The sequence below is a fragment of the Tachyglossus aculeatus genome, chromosome X2 (genome assembly GCF_015852505.1).
Source record: "Tachyglossus aculeatus isolate mTacAcu1 chromosome X2, mTacAcu1.pri, whole genome shotgun sequence".
Taxonomy (NCBI): domain Eukaryota; kingdom Metazoa; phylum Chordata; class Mammalia; order Monotremata; family Tachyglossidae; genus Tachyglossus; species Tachyglossus aculeatus.
The window spans coordinates 8,528,188-8,546,082 of record NC_052100.1 but is presented as its reverse complement, the minus strand read 5'-3'; the positions used below and the strand labels follow the sequence as shown (position 1 = coordinate 8,546,082).

General features: G+C 44.0%; 1 protein-coding gene across 3 annotated transcripts in view; it reads right to left on the bottom strand.

The window, feature by feature from the left end:
* Positions 1-17,895, bottom strand: part of MEGF10 (multiple EGF like domains 10) — a 109,810-nt gene that overhangs the window by 32,038 nt on the left and 59,877 nt on the right. For all 3 annotated transcript variants that reach the window (XM_038770597.1, XM_038770598.1, XM_038770599.1), the window contains 4 exons: positions 16,673-16,793; positions 14,873-15,009; positions 8,619-8,831; positions 1,558-1,732 (listed from right to left, as the gene is read on the bottom strand). In XM_038770597.1, the coding sequence (XP_038626525.1) occupies positions 1,558-1,732; positions 8,619-8,831; positions 14,873-15,009; positions 16,673-16,793 (646 nt within the window). The remainder of the gene's footprint in view (positions 1-1,557; positions 1,733-8,618; positions 8,832-14,872; positions 15,010-16,672; positions 16,794-17,895) is intronic.

Here is a 17,895-nt window from a genome sequence, read left to right as displayed (position 1 = left end):
CCAAAACCCTTGCTGACACTGTAATTTTTCAGTTCTTCATTTACCTCCTGAGACAGCCTCAATCTTTTTTACTAGCTATTCCTCTGGCTACTACCCGCTAACTGTGGGTGCCCTTGAGCCTCCGCTCAGATCCCCTTCTCTTCTGTTCTGCACTCCCTCCCTTGGGAAGCTTATTGGCCCCCACACTTCAGTTACCACCTTCAAGTGGATGACTTCCAAATCTGCCTCACCAACCCTGACCTATTCTCTTCTCTACAGTCTCGAAACTCCTCCTGCCTCCAAGACATCCCTGTATGGGTGTCCCAGAGGCACCTCACGCTCAACATGTCCCAAACTGAACTCCATTTTCCCTTCCAAATTATCTCCTCCTCCTAACTTTCCCACCATTAGTGGACCTCAAATATGACATAATTTACTCTCTCCCCTTCAAAGTCCCACTGAAGGCACATCTCCTCCAAGAGGCCTTCTCAGACTCATGTCCATAGCCTCCCTGCAGCTTTTCCAAACCTTCAAATCCCTCCTGAAGTCCCTGGTGCCCCACCACCTCGCTCCCTAACCCCTTTTGACCTCACCAACTACTTTGTTAGTAAGCAGCGGCATGGCCTAGTGGAAAGAGCTCCAGCCTGGGAGTCAGAGGACCTTGGTTCTAACCCTGGCTCTACCACCTGTCTGCTAGGTAACCATCTGCAAAATGGGGATCTAATTCCTGTTCTCTCTTCTCCTCAGACTTGCTTTAATCCACACTGGTGCTTAGTACAGTATCTGGCACGTTCAACAGCTATAATTATTATTAGACTAGGAGCCCCGAGGGACAGGGACCATGTCCAACCTGTAGCTCTTGTATCTACCCCAGCACTCAGCACTGTAAATGTTTAACAAATATCACTAGATCAACTGGCCTCCTCTCTCCTAATCCCACTCTTCTCCCATCACACCCAATCTGTGCTTTTCACTCCTACTGACAAAAATCCTTATTTGTTCCTGGCTCTCAACTCTGGTCTTCATCCCCCAGCTCACACCGCTCCTCCAAACCTGCAATGCCCAAGCCTTCTCCATCATCTGATGGGACCCATAAAGTAGCTGTGACTTGACTGTAATTACGAGTCTTCCAATCAATCAGTCATATTTATTGAGCACTAACTGTACAGAGCACTGTACTAAGCGCTTGGGAGAGTACAATGTAACAGAGTTGGTAGACATGTTCCCTGCCCACAGTGAGTTTACAGTCTAGGGGGAGTCTTAATTCCCATTTGACAGATGAGGTAGCTGAGGTACAGAGAAGTGAAGTGACTTGCCCAAGGTCACACAGCAGACAAGTGGCAGAGCTGGGATTAGAACCTAGTTCCCTCTGACTCCCGGGCCTGTTCTCTATCCACTAAGCCATGCCAATTATCCTCCCCAGTTTCACTCCTCCATGATTTCTCTCCAAGTTGTCTCACTGGTGAATTGATCTTTATAGCCAAACTACAAAGTAATGCACTTGTCGCCCTCCTGACCCTCCCTTGCAACTCCATCAAGACTGCCCTCTGCTTTGGGCAAATGACAAAAATAATTCACCTTAAATCCAGGGGCACAGATGCATTTTCCAGTCACACTATCGCAGTCAGCCCCATTTTGACAGCTGCAGATCTGCTCACAAGCTTCACCATAGAATCCAGGGGAACAAGTCTCGTTACAGTAGAGTCCAGACCAGCCTGGCTTACAGGAACATTCTCCAGACATCGGGTGACAGCTGAGAAAAGGGAATGAAAGGAACAAGTGATTTCTGGAGTAAATATGACACCAAGGACCATTGCAATTTTGGGGGAGGGCAAAGAGCTGCTTCAGAAAAGTTGGGAAACTATACACATGTCCCCGATAACACACAGATATGCATTCAACTTCAACTCCCATACTCGCCAATTTTATTTTCTGAGACCCATTCAGGTCTAATTCTGCCTATGATGAGCCCACTCTCTCCACCTGTAAGAGGCAATTCATGGAGATTGACCCCAATGGGGAGAGAAGTGGTTTCATCCTGCACTCTGCACTGAACTGCTCAATTGATGATGTTTACTAAGTGCTTACTGTGTGCAGAGTATTGCAGTAAGCGCTTGGAAGAGTACAATCCCTTTTCTCAAGGAGCTTACAATCTAGTGGGGGAAACAGACAGTAAAATAAATGACAGATAGGGGAAGCGACAGGCTATCAGGATAAATGCACAAGTGTTGTGGGGCTAAGGGAGTAGAGATTGTCAAGTACTCAGGCAGAACAGATCCAAGTTCATAGGCGACGCAGATGGGAGGGCGAATAGGGGAAATGAGGGCTTAGTCAGAGAAGGCCTCTTCAATGCTGCACACTCTCCTTATACAGCCGTAGTCATCACTGGGCCATTTGGGGATGGGGACTGGTTGTTGCCTTGTACTGATGGCTATCAGTGCAGTGGTCACTTGAATTCATCCTCCCCTGTTGCCCCAAATGAGCCCATAGCATGTACTGCCAGACATGGGGTTCAGAGGTCACCAGCTTTATGGCAACTTTTTTTTTTAATAGTACTGTTAAGCGGTTATTACATGTCAGGCACTGTACTAAATGCTGGGGTAAATTTACTGTAAGTTGACTGGACACACTCTCTGTCCCACATGGGGCTCTCAGTCTGAGTGGGAGGGAGATAAGATATATGTAATCATCATTTTACAGATGAGGAGACTGAGACCCAGAAAAGTGAAGTGACTTGCCCAATGTCATACAGCAGGCAAGAGGCAAAGCTGGCATTAATAATAATAATAATAATAATAATAATTGTGGTATTTGTTAAGCATTTCCTATGTGCCAAGCACTGTTCTAAGCACTGGGGTAGATATAAGGTAATCAGGTTGTCCCGCGTGGGGTTCACAGTCTTAATCCCCATTTTACAGATGAGGTAATTGAGGCACAGAGAAATTAAGTGGCTTGCCCAAGGTCACACAGCAGACAAGTGGCGGAGCCGGGATTAGTACCCAGGTCCTTCTGACTCCCAAGCCTATGCTCCTTCCACTAAGCCACATTGTTTCCCTTCGCTTCTGCAACTAAAGGAGGCGGGCACCCGTTGCAGCAAAGCAATGCCCCCCTGAGAGGCTTCAAAGTTGGCATTGTTGTGCCCCCCCCCCCCCAAAAAATAGTAACCAGAATCAGGTTAAATCATCTGCCTCCTTGGTGATCATGCCATCTTGCAAATCGTTTCAGCAACTCTGGTGGTAGATCTGTTTGATGTGTTTGGTATCTATTGCATTACTTTGTCATTTTTGTCTTTTCTCATTATTTTACTTATTGTATAGTTGGCCATCTGTGCCTGCCTGACTCCACCATCAGACAGTAAGTTCCTCAAGGGCAAACGTTATGTCTTTTTTTTTCCTATACATATGCCCACAAAAGGCGCTCAATAAATGCTGGGGTTGTTGATGATGACAATAACTGATACCATCATCCGCAGCAAAAATGGATGCTTTTTCATGGGCATTCCACGGATAAACTGGCCTTGACAGTAAAGAAATTGCTGTTTTCTCAAACCATCTCAGCAGATGTAAATTCCATCTCTGTTTCTCCATCTAGGGGTTCACTGGTACTAAAACAGGATTAATACGGTTGAAACCGGATTTGCAATCAGCACCCTACTCTAGCAGAAAGATCAAACTGCCCTCTAATCCTTTTGTCCGAAATACATGATGATTTGGCAAAATAAAATGCAGCAATTCAATTAGTAGCCAGCTGTACTTGCATGATCTGTAAACTGAGAAGACTCATGGGACTCTGGTCTAGAAAAGACATGAAGTCCGTAAAAATGGGGAGAGGCAGGGACTTTTCTAGAATGATTTTAGACTCTGATGTCCATACCTGGTGATAGACCATCTGCCTCTACCTGAAACAGCAGCTTCATTGAATGATCAACCAACCAGCTGTTGCCTTACAGCAACTGTATATGACCAGTGGGCTAAGGATCGATGTGTGGGAAAAGTTGACACAAAGGGACTCTCTGTGACACTCTGGCTGATAGAGCACCTGCTTCTGGTCAAGAAAAAGCTGAAATAACCCAATCAGCTCAATCACAAGGGGAAGACTGATGGGATGGAACCGTACTTCATTGGGGTGAGTTTGCAAAAAGGAAAAGGAAACTATTGGACCCCAGACACATTCTGGCACTTCATTTTGACTTTCTTTTTTTAAATATGAGGTCTCCAGGTGCCCCACACTTCCATAAAAAACAGGCCTTGCCTAAGCATCAAAGTAAATGCAGTAAAAGGCAAAGTGACTAGACTGTAAGCTCACTGTTGGCAGGGAATGTGTCTGTTATAGTATACTCTCCCAAGTGTTTAGTACAGTGCTTTGCACACAGTAAAGAGAGGAAAGAGGCAGAAGAGAAAAACAGAGAGACAGAGTGACAGGGACAGAATGCCACGGGTGGACAGACACCAGGATGGATGGTGAATGGGATGGAAAAAGACAGGGAGAGACAGGTAGGAGAAACCCCTCTGGCCTCTTTTTGCCTTCTCATCCTCCCATCATTCCATCCTCTTCCTTCATCTGATTCCACCTTTCTCCCCCTTCCGCTCCACTTTTCAACAGCTGAGGATGCAACAGTTGCACCCATAAATGAAGGGGGCAGCTCTGTTTTATGGCTAATGGACAGGAACGTGCAGTGATGATCATTAATGCTAACCAACCTCCTCATTTCAAGTGACAGAGGCAGCAGTGGCAGCCTTCCTGGCAGTCTCCTGGAAATCCTCTATTGGCCCCCGGCAGACCCAGCTCCGAAAGAGACTTTCCATTGGAAATGAGGCTGCTGAAGGGCAGCAGGTTGTATAATTATGATAGCACATAATCAGAGAGCAATGCAACACATGGGCTAAGAGAAAGCCAAATGATTTGAAAAAGATTTCAGAACAACAAACCCCCCAAAATCAGCAAGACCCTTGGCAAGGTCCCATGCTAGAGAAAGGTGGCAATATTTCAAAGAATATGTTGGCTACTGTCAGCAATTTTCAACTATTTCCTATATTAGGAGAAATGGCAATTATCACCTAAAATCTATATGCAAGCCCACAAAAACACATTTATAGATAAAATGAATTCAAAGAAAATGTTTAAAAGGAAGAACACACTTTCAAAATCCAAAATCATGGAAACAATCAAAACATAGATGAATACCCCTCTAGACTGTAAGCTCATTATGGGCAGGGGACGTGTCTGCTAATTCTGTTGTACTGTACTCTCCCAAGCGCTTAGTACAATAAATAAATGCTCAATAAATGCAATTGATTGATTGATACCCCATGGTATATTGGTGACAAGGGTCACCTTAGGTTTAGGAAACATTGTCTGTACCTGAAACTCCTGCTTTCACTGGAGAGCGTGGCGAGAGAGGCAGGGGAAGGAACTGCTATTCCATGCCCTGCAGTCAATGTTAGTGAGGCAAACTTGGGCCTTACTGATTGATGCCATCATCAACATTATGTAATTTGTAATGAGATGGAGAGAACTGGAGCCCATTTGTATTTTTTTGATGGTTTCTCATTTCAGTATTAATGGTAGAGAATAAGGGAGACGGTATATTTCTTTGCTCATCTTGTTTTCTCTCTAATGCAAGCCTTATGGTAATCACTGCATATGTTAGCATGGAAGGCAGAATAAACCTCTTGAAGGCACCTGAAGTACAAACTCTAAGAGCACGGTGTTCCAGCATGTTTAAATGGAGAGTAAACTGGGAAAAAGAATCAATACTGGGAACAATGTAGGATGGGGGGAAAGGAAGGACATGGAAGGGGGAGGAGGAGATATGTTAAGATGTAGGGAGAGTGAAAAAGGAGACAGACGCATACAAAGAGTCACGGAATATTTGTGAAAATGAAGATACTTGATCTAAAAATTTGCTGCTGACTACTGGTAGCATTATTACAAGTATAGGGTTCAAATCTTGATTCCAGTGGACTATATTTCCAATTTTCAGAAAAAAATGGAATTTTCAGTTTGATGTACCCAATATTTGGGATGGGGATAGACAAAAATTTGATAAGGGAGAAATCATGAATTGTGGGGAGGGCGAAACTTCCAGCATCAGTAATTCATCACGAACATTAAGACTATCCATATGAAGCTTGCTTTGCAATACGCTACTCTGTAGGGCACAAGAAATAATCAGTAGCCCCTTCCCTGCATATTGAAGCACTTGTATATGCAAATATACACAGATAATAAGTAAAATCACCAACTCAGTACATCAACATGCCATTAAAAATTAAAAGTTCAGCCTGCTTTGTTGTATGGCCCCACCACTCTTCTTGCTATTATCTGTTCCCATGAAGATGAAAAATTGCTCTGGCATCTGAAGCTTTTTGGACTTTCGGTCCCTCTGCTGGCCTCTTTTCTTGGGGCAAAGTTAGGTATTCTGCCTAGGTCCAAGATATTCTTGAGCATTGGTCAGATGCTAGGTTTTGAACCAGGTCACATGCTAGCCCCCAATCAATGGCTGTACTGAGCACTTACTGTGTGCAGAGCACTGTATTAAGCCCCTCACAAGTTCCCTGAAATCTTTTAATTTTTCCCAGGCTGTCAGACTTATTCCTGGAGAAAGGCAGCACCACTGCCAACCCCTCCCCGTAAGGCTGACCCCATAAACATAGGTTGGCCGATTAGGAGAAAGTTTCAAATTTTCTCCCAATGTAATCGCCTTCTGATTGAAATAACCACCCCCAAACCCTAAAAGATGTTTACAGTGTGTGGCTTGCAAATCTACTGAGACACATTAAGGATGCTTTTCTTTTGGCTTGTCTGTTACTCTCTACAGAAAGCAATCCAATACACACACACACCCACACCCACTAAGGTTTCCAAAGCTATTTTAGGTCCTACAGATGAAAAATATGCTTAAAAAAGTCAACTATGTCCTGCTGTTTACATGTGAACATTTGTGATTTGATGTGGTCACAAGCTGCCTTTCAGAGGTATAAATGAAGTTAACAGCTGCACTGAATACGAATCTGAAGGAATTTTAGGAATATCCGAACTGCAATATAATGCTCTTCAATCCTGTCAAATTACACTCTTCCAAAGGCTGCAGTTCAAAAAACTCAAGAATTAATTCATATGCATTTGGCCCTGTTGTGACCGGCAGAAAGGATGTAGGAGGGTGAGTGGGTGGAAATGTGGTTTCCCACTAATTAAAATCTTAAGACAGGATGGGTTTTACTGTTTAACATATTTGGTTAAAAAAATCCACAAAAATTCTGGAAATATATTTTTCCTTTCTGCTAAAGAGATTAACTTCATCACTCTTCTTATATGGGTTTGTTCTAACTGCAGTATGTTCCATTACTGGAATGGAACAAACTGTAGTTAGTACAAACTCACATAAGTTCCATTACTGTAATGGAGCATACTGTAGTTAGTATAAACCCAGCCGTGACAAGAGATCAGAACTTATTAATGTACCAAAAAGCCAACCAACAACTCTCATCATCTAGGTAGCTTGGATTTTTGAACTTTGGAAAACTGGAAACTTGTTCGCTGACAAATGTCTGAATCAGGCATCAACAAGTTTCTTTGCCTGATTGGGCATTTCTGGAGGAAAGAGGAGGCATCAGTGTCCTAGTTCTGCCTTCACCTATTGCTGCTTCTGTGACTTTGGGGTTCTCAGAGCTTCCAATTTGCCCAAGTAGAGGCTAAGGCAGCTAGGGACTTCTGCTCATCCCATAGCCCTTCTGTATTTATCGATCTACTTGGAAGCACTTCTTCCTCCTATCCTTTTTTTTTTGTTTCTCCACAGTATTTATTAAGTGCTTACTCTGTGCCAAACACTGGGGTAGATACAAGCTAATCAGGTTGGACACAGTCCATGTCCCAGATGGGGCTCACAGTCTTACTCCCCATTTTACAGATGCTCAGAGAAGTGAAGTGATTTGCCCAAGGCCACACAGCAGACAAGTGGCAGAGCAGGGATTAGAACCCATGACCTTCTGACTCCCAGGCCCGTTCTCTATCCTCTACACCATGCTGCTCTGGAAAGCCAGATAATAATTATAGTACTTGTTAAGCGCTTACTATGTGCCTAGCACTGTTCTAAGCGCTGGGGTAGATACAAGTTAATCAGGTTGGACATAGTCCCTGTCCCATCTGGGGCTCAGGCTCTTGTGCAACGTGAATCAGGGAGAAGGAGCAATCCCTGATTTGCATGACAGGCAGAATTGCTGGGATTCTACACTCAGGCCCATGTCCACATTGTTGCTGGCCTAGATTCCGCCTACCCTCCTCCAAAGGAGAAGTGACTTCCTGAATAACTGATACTGTGGATTAAAACTTTCCAAGAAGTAAAGTTGGTAAGAAGTGACACAAATTCACCTTGGGTGTTTTTCAAGCTCCTGGCCTGGACTCCACCTACCCTCCTCCAAAGGAGACATGATCTCTAGAATAACTGATATTGTGAATTAAAACTTTCTAAGAAGTAAAGTCGGTAAGAAGCAACACAAACTCACCTCTGGGTATCCTTCAAGTGCCTGGCCTAGATTCCGCCTACTCTCCTCCAAAGGAGAAGTGACCTCCCGAATAACTGATATTGTGGATTAAGACTTTTCAAGAAGAAAAGTCAGTAAGAAGTGACACAAACCCACCTCTGGGTGTTCTTCAAGTAGCAAGGACATTGTTTGTCACATTTGATGCCATAGATGCCTTCGCCGCACAGCCGAGTCTCGCAGTGTTTTCCAGTATATCCCAGTTCACAGAGGCAGGCACCGTTAATATGATAACATTCCCCACCATTCATGCACTGGCAGGTCTCAGCACACTGCACGCCATACATCCCAACGGGGCACTCATCCTGGCATCTAGAGGGGCAGACAGGTGAAAAGTATTCATTACCCTCAACATAAAATCAGGAAGAAAAATCCCTATTTCAGAACATCATTGTCAAAGCTGTAGCTAGGGGTAAATTAACACTGAAAAGTACCTGTTAAGCAGAGATAATATTAAAAATTTGACCTGATTATTTGTCTAAAGGGCACGTACCGATCACCTACATACCTATTCCTAAAGCAATAATGAGAAAGACAAGTTAAATGAAATATTTGGGCTATTCCACTGTTTGAGCAACTAACCTTGTGACTAGAGAGACTGTTCCATTATAGGTAGAAAGCTGGTGAAATAAAGGGAAGCAAAGGGTAGGGATCAAGACCCACTTTTGGGGATACAGAAGTGAAAGTAGAGGGATCCCCCCGGTGCTAAGACCACATCTACGTAACTTTTTTTTTAAGTGAGCTGAAAAATGCCAGATGTGGGCAAGTGCAAAAATAATCCATATTATAATTACATGATGATGATCTCTGGAGTACAGTCATGATTCAAGAAGGAGATCTTAGAGCCTCTGTTGACTGATTTTTTTAAATCATCAGTCCAAAGTCGACCGGACTCCAGAAAAGCCAAGAAAAGGTGGGGCATCATCAGAAAGGGCCCAAAAACCTAAACCAAAGACATAGTTTTGTCATTACACAAAGCCTTGGTGAACCCACACCTGGAATATTGTGTGTAGTTCTGCTCACTGCATCTTAGGTAGGACAAAACAGAACTAGAGAAGGGAGAGACAAGGGCAAGCAAGATGATCAGGGGGATGGAGAAGCTTCTGCTTGAGGAGAGACCACCAATATTAGGACATTCCAGCTTCTCCCCTCGCCAATGTTTCATTTTTCTTAAACATGGTTTGGAACACACAACTCCCCTCCTCAAAAGTCTCCAATGGTTCCCCATTGTTTCTTACATAAGCAAAATTCCTGGCCATTGGCTTCAAGGCTCTCTACCAACTAGCTCCCTCTTCTCTGCCAGCTCTCTTCTCCCAGCTCACACCCATGACTTTCCCACTGGACTCTGTCAAACTCTGTCCCTTCCCTATTTTCAAAGCCTTTTTAAAAATCCACCTCTCCAAGGAGGCATTCCCTGATTAATCCCCCATCTTCCTGGTCTCTCACTCTCTGTCTTCATCTCTCTTCATCTCTCTTTTGCCCTGTTGCATATTTGGCCATTTATGTCTGCTTGATTTCCTCAGACTTCAAATTGCTTGAGGGCAGGGCTGCATTTTCCACATCTCTTGCTTCTCCAACAGGAACCTAGTATCTTATGTTGCACGCACACAGTAGATGCCGCTGTTGAAGATGGAAAGGTGAAGGCTGGAAGGGGACAGGATTGAAGTTTACAAAAAATTATGAAGGGTATGGCAGGGTAAACACAGAATATTTGTTCACCAGATCTCATTCTCGGCTCTTCCACTTCTAAACTACTTCCTCCAGCTTGGAATTTCCTCCCCCTCTAATCACCATCTGGACCACAGCTCTCTCTCCATCTTCACAGCCCTTCCAAACTCCCATATCCTCCAGGAGGCCATGCCCGATTAATTTTTCTTCTCCTCTGCATTTATGTACTCACAACTCCTCAGAGAACTTTTGTACATACAGGCATGCACACCCTATAATATTTAAACATCTACTCATCCACATGTCCATCTTTTCAGTCTCTTTTTTCCTCCAATCTAATTATTTTGTGTCTGTCTCTTCTGCTAGATTGTAAGTTTTTTGCCTTCTAACTCTGTTGTAACTCTCCCAAGTACTTCACACAGTGTTCTGCACACCTTGGTGGTTCAATAAACACTGTTGATTGATAAAATCTCATAAAGACAAACTGAGGGGCTATCCATAGAAGCTTGAAGAGGATGGCTTCAAACCAAACCCAAGGATGGTTATGGCCACTTCTCACAGAGAAGTCTGGAGTCATTAGCCACCTTTGAGAATTATTTCATTGATAGATTGTCCAATCGGCATTTGAGATGGTTAAATTGCACTTTGTTGTCTTTGAAGTTTGGATTAAATTATTATTGTCCCATGTGTCTGGCCTCCCTCTAAGGATGGGAATCCCACTGGGGACAAGGATTGCATCTTGAGTGATTTTCATGCTATCACTTCTGTGGCTAGTATGATGTTTTGCACAGCTTAAGTGATTGATAAATGTTAGTAATAATAACAAGGATTAGTCTCTTGGTGGCACCCTCCCAAGTACTTAGTATAGTGCTTTGCACACAGTAAGCACTCAAATACTACTGAATGATTGGTTATTCTACTCCTATACATAGAATCAGGAATGAGTATTTTCCTTAAAATCCACTTCCCTATTAGCCCAAGCTCACTGACTTCCCACTTTTCTTTACACCACCCATCATCTTTCCCCAACTTTCACCATCCTGCCTTCTTCCTCCAGCTTCCCCAGCAGCTACCCTGGATAATCTTATTTACATTGTTTCCATGAGTAGTGGCAGAGTTAGGGCTTCCTCCAAGGTGCAGGCAAGTTCCAATGTGTTTCCTTTAATTTAAACAATTAAATGTGACTAGAACAGAGCTTTCCCTGGGTTTTCTTTCTTCATTAAGGGGACCTAATTATGGCTTAGACAGCCTTAGCTAGTTAGCTCCTGTTTTCCTACCCTATCAGTTTCTTCAAATTCATTATTGGAGATTTGAAAACAATTCTCTGCTTTTATTTTGCGTGGCCTGGGCATTTACTACAAGCTCCTTCCAACATTTGTTTCAAGAGGAAAGCATTTTATGCTGGTATTTCATGCATCCTCTGGCCTGTCCATTACTTTCCTGTTTTGTTTTTGTCTGTTTTTCCTTGGGCTGAGAGAATATTTCCCTCATCCTGAGGCCCTGTATGTGGTGACACCTGTTCCTGTGAACAGAGGCCTGCTAGGCTAACCTCAAAGATTAAATTACTCCTGAATTCAGGGCACAGCCTGTGTGGGAGAGAATAGGCTTGTAAGAACCAATTTTCAACTGCCCCTTCTCCTCCATTGCTACTCACACCCACTTTTCTTTCCTTTTTTAAAAATAAGGCAGATGTCATTGTGGGATGCGGTTGGATTTAGCCTGGTGTCCCATTGGAGATGGAGCCATCAATAACTGTAATAGTGTCCTGGCTTATTCAGAACATGACAGTAGTTTCAGGATCAACAGCCTAGCTCAGGAAGGAGCCAACTTCTAACTCTACCCCCTTTCTTTCCCTCAGCTGCCATCTTTCTCTCTCTCTCTCTGCCTGCCCTACCAATCAAAGATTAATGGGAAGCAATGCCCTGACACCTCCCTTTAACCTAAATACAGAGCAGAAACTTTAAACAAATACAGTTTTGCCAACAACTATGCCAACTGGCCCTAGGTTTTTCCATGTTGTTTCACTTTATATGCAGTTCTATAACAGGGTCCTCCAAACATTTTTTAGAAATTGTACTGCAGTCTCAAGGATTTACTTCAAGTCTCCCCTCAACATACCCCCCCCGCCCCCCACTTTATATTCCTTTCATCCAGGCCCTGATTCCACTCAGCTCCTCTTCATCCCACTCCTATAACCCCCTGTGAGTACATGTACACACACACACACACACACACACACACACACACACACACTATAGGTAGGAAACTGGAGAGGTCAAGATGGCAGTACCAGATTAGCTTGTCTATGAGATTATCTCCTAATCTGATCAGCAAAAGATCTAATGCCTGACTGTAAAACCAGCCAGGATTCACTGTGATAGCCACTTCTTGTGACCTTCTTGAGGCAAATAGGTTTTGTGGGGGGTTTTACATAGTTTCCCCAGAGTTCCTGTCAGGCAGTCTGGGTTCTTAGTTAACTCTCAATATGCTGGAGGACAAAACATTTACTGAAAATGGTGACCTTATTTATTCAGCACTGCAAAGGTAAGACATATAGGGCGATGAAAACAGTAGAGTTTTTCAGGGTGGGCCTCTGAAGATGTCCTGGATAAAACAATCTACACACACACACACACACACACACACACACACACACCCCTCCAGTCTTTCAAACTTTAAATCATCTGTAGTGAGCAGTAAGCATATCTTGTTCAGTTTCAATTTTGTAAAGAATCCAGCACAGTTCCCTGGGCCTGTGAGTTCACAAGAAATACTATTCTGGTTTTTGTGGTTTAGGAACCCACTTCTTGGCCAGTCATCATGATTTGTCCTTATAATAAAGCAAAGTATTAACGTTATTTGTTCAAAGTCCGCATCTCCTTTGGTTGTTGGCATGGAATTCTTTGTGCCAGATCAATAGAAACAGCATAGATATCTTGGTGCCATTCCCTGCACTTCCATCTATTGTGCTACAGAGAGCATAACTGTCAGAAGTGCTGTATTTTGGTCTAATGCCACATGGCAATTCAGGTTGAGCACAGTTGACTATGTTCTTCAGTCGCTTGTCCATGCTCTTACTGGCAATGGAAAGCAATAATGTACCCAAGTGGTCACCACATCCAGCTCTCTCACCTTTCTTCTTGAAGATGGTGATTTTACAGTGAACTTTTTCAGATCCTGAGACATTTTCTAAATGCTCCATCTGTTGAGGAAGAGCTCGGGCAGACTTTTGAGGATTAAGTCCCCTCTGGACTTGCACATTTCCTCAGGGATGCTAACTGACCACTAAAAAGCAAATCTGATTGGCCTTAGACATTCACTAAAATCCTTAGGCTGCTCCGTGACTGAATGGTCAGTCAAGTCAGAGTCTAAGGTGTGCATATGGAGCCACTCCCATTTTCACAGGAGCAAAACAGTTCCAGATGGGAGGTTCAATCCTGTTCAATGTATTCTAAGCCACCATGATTGAGGATGGAACAAGGGACAAAGAGCCGGTTTCAGAATATTTCTGAGACACTAGAAAACTCTTACAGTTCAACTGGCTTCCTGCATCATGGAAAAGGCTTTGAGACAGTAGCAAAGTAACTGCTTTACATTGATGACTGTAGTCTTGAGGCCCACTCACAAGAAGATATGCAAATGATTATGAATCACTTTGAAGGGTTGGCACAAATGCATGGACAGGCTAACAATCTTGGGTTTTTTCCCCCTCAGACTTCAACCAGAAAGCTCTATACACAGAGATTTTCGTCGGCAACACCAAACTTAGGCTGTCACTGAATTTTACTTCCCAGGCAGGCAACTCTCCAATGATGCATGGATAGACAAAGAAGTAACCAACAGAATCAAGAAAGTCAGCAAGACTTATGGGAAATTGGCAGACAAGGTTTGGTGACAACAGGGCATCAAGCTTCATACTAAGTAGAAGGTTTACAGAGCTGTGGCAGTGTCCAAACTTCTTCATGACAGTGAGACCTGGATCTGCCACAGAAGGCATATCCAGCTTCTTGGATAGTTTCTCCAGCATGATCTTCTCAATATACTGAAAATCAACCTGTAGGACAACAGGACTGGAAAGCAGTCAGCTCACCAACATTGAGGCAATGCTCAAGGATTTGCTGGGAGGGACACATGAGACCAATGAATAATCCCAGGAATCCCAAAATAGCAGCCCTATAGTGAACAAGCATTTTAAAGACATGGCAAAGCGCCACCTCAAACAGTGTTTTAGAGTAGTAAACTGTCAGGAGACCACTGCAGATAGAACGGGCTAGTCAGTAGAAGTCAGGAGAGGAGTTGTTCTTGAACAGAAACTTCAGGAAGATTAGAAGATCAAGAGACAATCCCTAAAGCAGTGACAGGCCCTGAAAATGGCAAATACATCGGTGCAACAAAGAACTTCACGTGCACCCAGCCTGGAATGGGTTGCAGGTTTCCCCATCAGTCTTTCCTGTCACATTTGCACAATATACCTTCAGCAGCTTCACCTTGGAAAAGGTGCTTGCCCAGGTCAATCCTGTCTGTCTGAGACAGGGATGGTGTCTAGTAACACCGTGCCCAATAGACGCCTTTTGAGGATGGAGACGATGCCACTGGCCGGGAACATCATGGACATTTAACAAAACCCAGGGCTGTCTTGCCTCTCCAAGCCCAGAGAGGGGAGGATAGAAGTGCTCATCTCTTACCGCTCCCCAGCGTAGCCTGGGCTGCAGCGACACTGACCCGTCGCCGAGTCACATGCACCTCCGTTATGGCACTGGCACTCCTGGGAGCAATTCTTTCCAAAGCGCCCTTCGGGGCAAGGCTGACCACAGACTGTGCCCTGCATTGAAACAGAATCTGACAATTAGATGAGCTGGCAGCTGGGGGTGGGGAGGAGAGGAGGAGGCGGAGGAGAAGGAGGTGACTGCAAAGAAATGAGATTAATGGGATCCTAAGGCAATCAGTAGGCGGATTCGGCTTCATCTTGAAAATGCTAGAATTTCCTGTTCAGCCTATGGGCATCATTTGACCAAAGGGGTTCATTTGAGAATCCGCGGAGGTTTCTCCAATGTTCCCAGTAAACGTTTTGATATTTAAGGCTGTCTGATCATCACGTTTTTCTCCTTCTTTCTTCACCAAAACCTTACACCTGCCTTAAACACAATGAGCTCTGTGAAACGCCACTAGCTGTCGAGAGAGCTGTGTCCAAATATTTTTTCCTTATGCTTTGCTATATTAAAAGAAAACAAATGATGAATATGCCTTCGATTTACTGAAAACATAAGACATCAATTAAGGATTTTTGAACCTAAATCAAGAATGTACTTCAGGGCTCACAAGACAAGCTTCTGTAGAAAAGCCAGGAGAAATTTCATTAAAACTTGCAGGAATTTCTTAAACCAGTGAGCTAAGTCAAGATGAATAGGTGGGCTTATTAGCCAGAGAGAAAACAAGGCAGCCATACAAATATCTCTCCTCTTCTAGAGGTTTTTCAGTATATGATGCTATCCCATTCACCATTTCTGAAGGGATTAGCAAAAGATGTCATTTCATCATTAAAATATTGAAATTGTTCTCAACTATGTGTTTTGACACACACACACACACACACACACACACACACACAAATACTGCTGCTGCTATTCATAAGGCAACTGGGTATATCAAATAACACCCCCCCACACCCCCCTCACCCAAGCCGTATGCTAACAGATCAACCAAGGGAGTCTGTTTTTATTTCCCTCTTTTGGAAAAAGCAGGGTGTGGGCAGATGGAATTTGAGGCTACTGATGACCAGATGGTTTTCTAAACATTTGCTCTTGATCCCTTGTGATGGCCCAGAAAATACATTTCCTCTTCCTTCTGGCTACAGTCAGAGAGCAGTTGGTATAATAATGAAACCACCTCCTGAAGTTTCTTGGAATCACCTGGCAGGGACAGTCTGGGCCACAGACTCTTAGGGTGGGAAGGGACCTTATTTGTCTAGTCCGTCCTCTCACCTTTCAGAGGGCAATCAATATATGAAATAACCTCCAAACCACAGAGCTTCTCCCTGTGGTTCAAGTATTGAAGTGAGGCTGAGTCCCGCCTGGGTTTCAAGAGCTCCAAAGCAACAGACTTCCGTGACCTCTTTCAGTAATTTATTCCAATGCCTAACAGCCCTCTTCAATCTTCCCTGTTGCAATTTTAAACCCATTTCCTCAGGTACTTCTCCTAGAGGAAAAGAAGAAAATCTGGAAACCATCCCTGGTGGAAGAGCCCTTCATGGACTTCAAATCTGTTATTCACTTGCTCCCAGCCTTCTCTTATGTGTTCAATAATTCCAGTTCCTTGGGTCTTCTTGTCTAACCCTTTAGCCATCTCTGGGACCCTCCAGTGAACCCTCTCCAAGTTTTCCACATCCCATTTGGCTTGGGGATCCTGGCATGAGGACCCAGGGCTCTAAGAAAAGATTCCTCTAAGGCTGAGGACCCCTGACTTGTTGCGCTTCAGGGCAAACTTACCACCCAGCCAGTAGGGCAGGAACACTCCCCAGTTACATGATGACACACGCCTCCATTTTGGCAGGGACATCGCTCTTCACACTGAGACCCGTGCTTTCCAGGGGGACAGAGATCCTCACAGCTGAAGGATTAATTAGCAACAAAGGAAATGGTTACTTATACAGTCTCCAACTCTTCCTCTTTTAATTTTCCTCCCTGACCTACAGACTGCATACCTAAGACATGCTGGGAGTGGAAAAGTAATTACCTTCAGAGGCCTGTGATGATAAAGTCGTCTTTGATAATTTTGGCATTACTTATGAACAACAAGGAGTAATCATTGACTCTAAGATCACAGGGCGGGAAGGAGCTGAGCCCACCCTTTCGCATTCAGGTGGACCACACCTAAACCATCCCAGACAGATGATAATTTATTTTTAAGAACCACCAGAATTGGAATTTACTCCCCTCTGGGCTAGGGACCATGCCTGAATTAATGTCCCTGTATTTTGCCCACAGCTTAATACAATGCTTCACACATTGTAAGCACTTAAAAAATGTCACTATGACTAATAACATCTACTTCTACTCGATAACCATGCCAAATGGCACTCAGTCAGGTTTCTTCCTCCTATCTATCCTCACTCCTCTCTCATTACCATTCAGCCCACATACTTCACTCCTGTAGCACCAACCTACTTAGTGTACTTCAATCTCATCTCTCGCCATCAACCCCTTGTTCACATCCTCCCTCCTGCCTGGAGCACCCTCCGCTTGCCTGAGAAGCAGCGTGGCTCAGTGGAAAGAGCCTGGGCTTTGGAGTCAGAGGTCATGGGTTCAAGTCCCGGCTCCACCAACTATCAGCTGTGTGACTTTGGGCAAGTCACTTAACTTCTCTGGGCCTCAGTTCCCTCATCTGTAAAATGGGGATTAAGACTGTGAGCCCCCCGTGGGACAACCTGATCACCTTATACCCTCCCCAGCGCTTAGAACAGTGCTTTGCACATAGTAAGCGCTTAATAAATGCTATTATTATTATTATTATTATGTCTGACAGACTATCACTCCATTTTCAAAGCCCTACTAAAGTCAGATTATTATTACGGTATTTGTTAAATGCTTACTATATGTCAAGCATTGCTCTAAGCACTGGGGTTAATCAGGTTGGACACAGTCCCCATCCCGCAAGGGGCTCCCAGTCTAAATAGGAGGGAGAACAGCTAATGAATCCCCATTTTACAGAT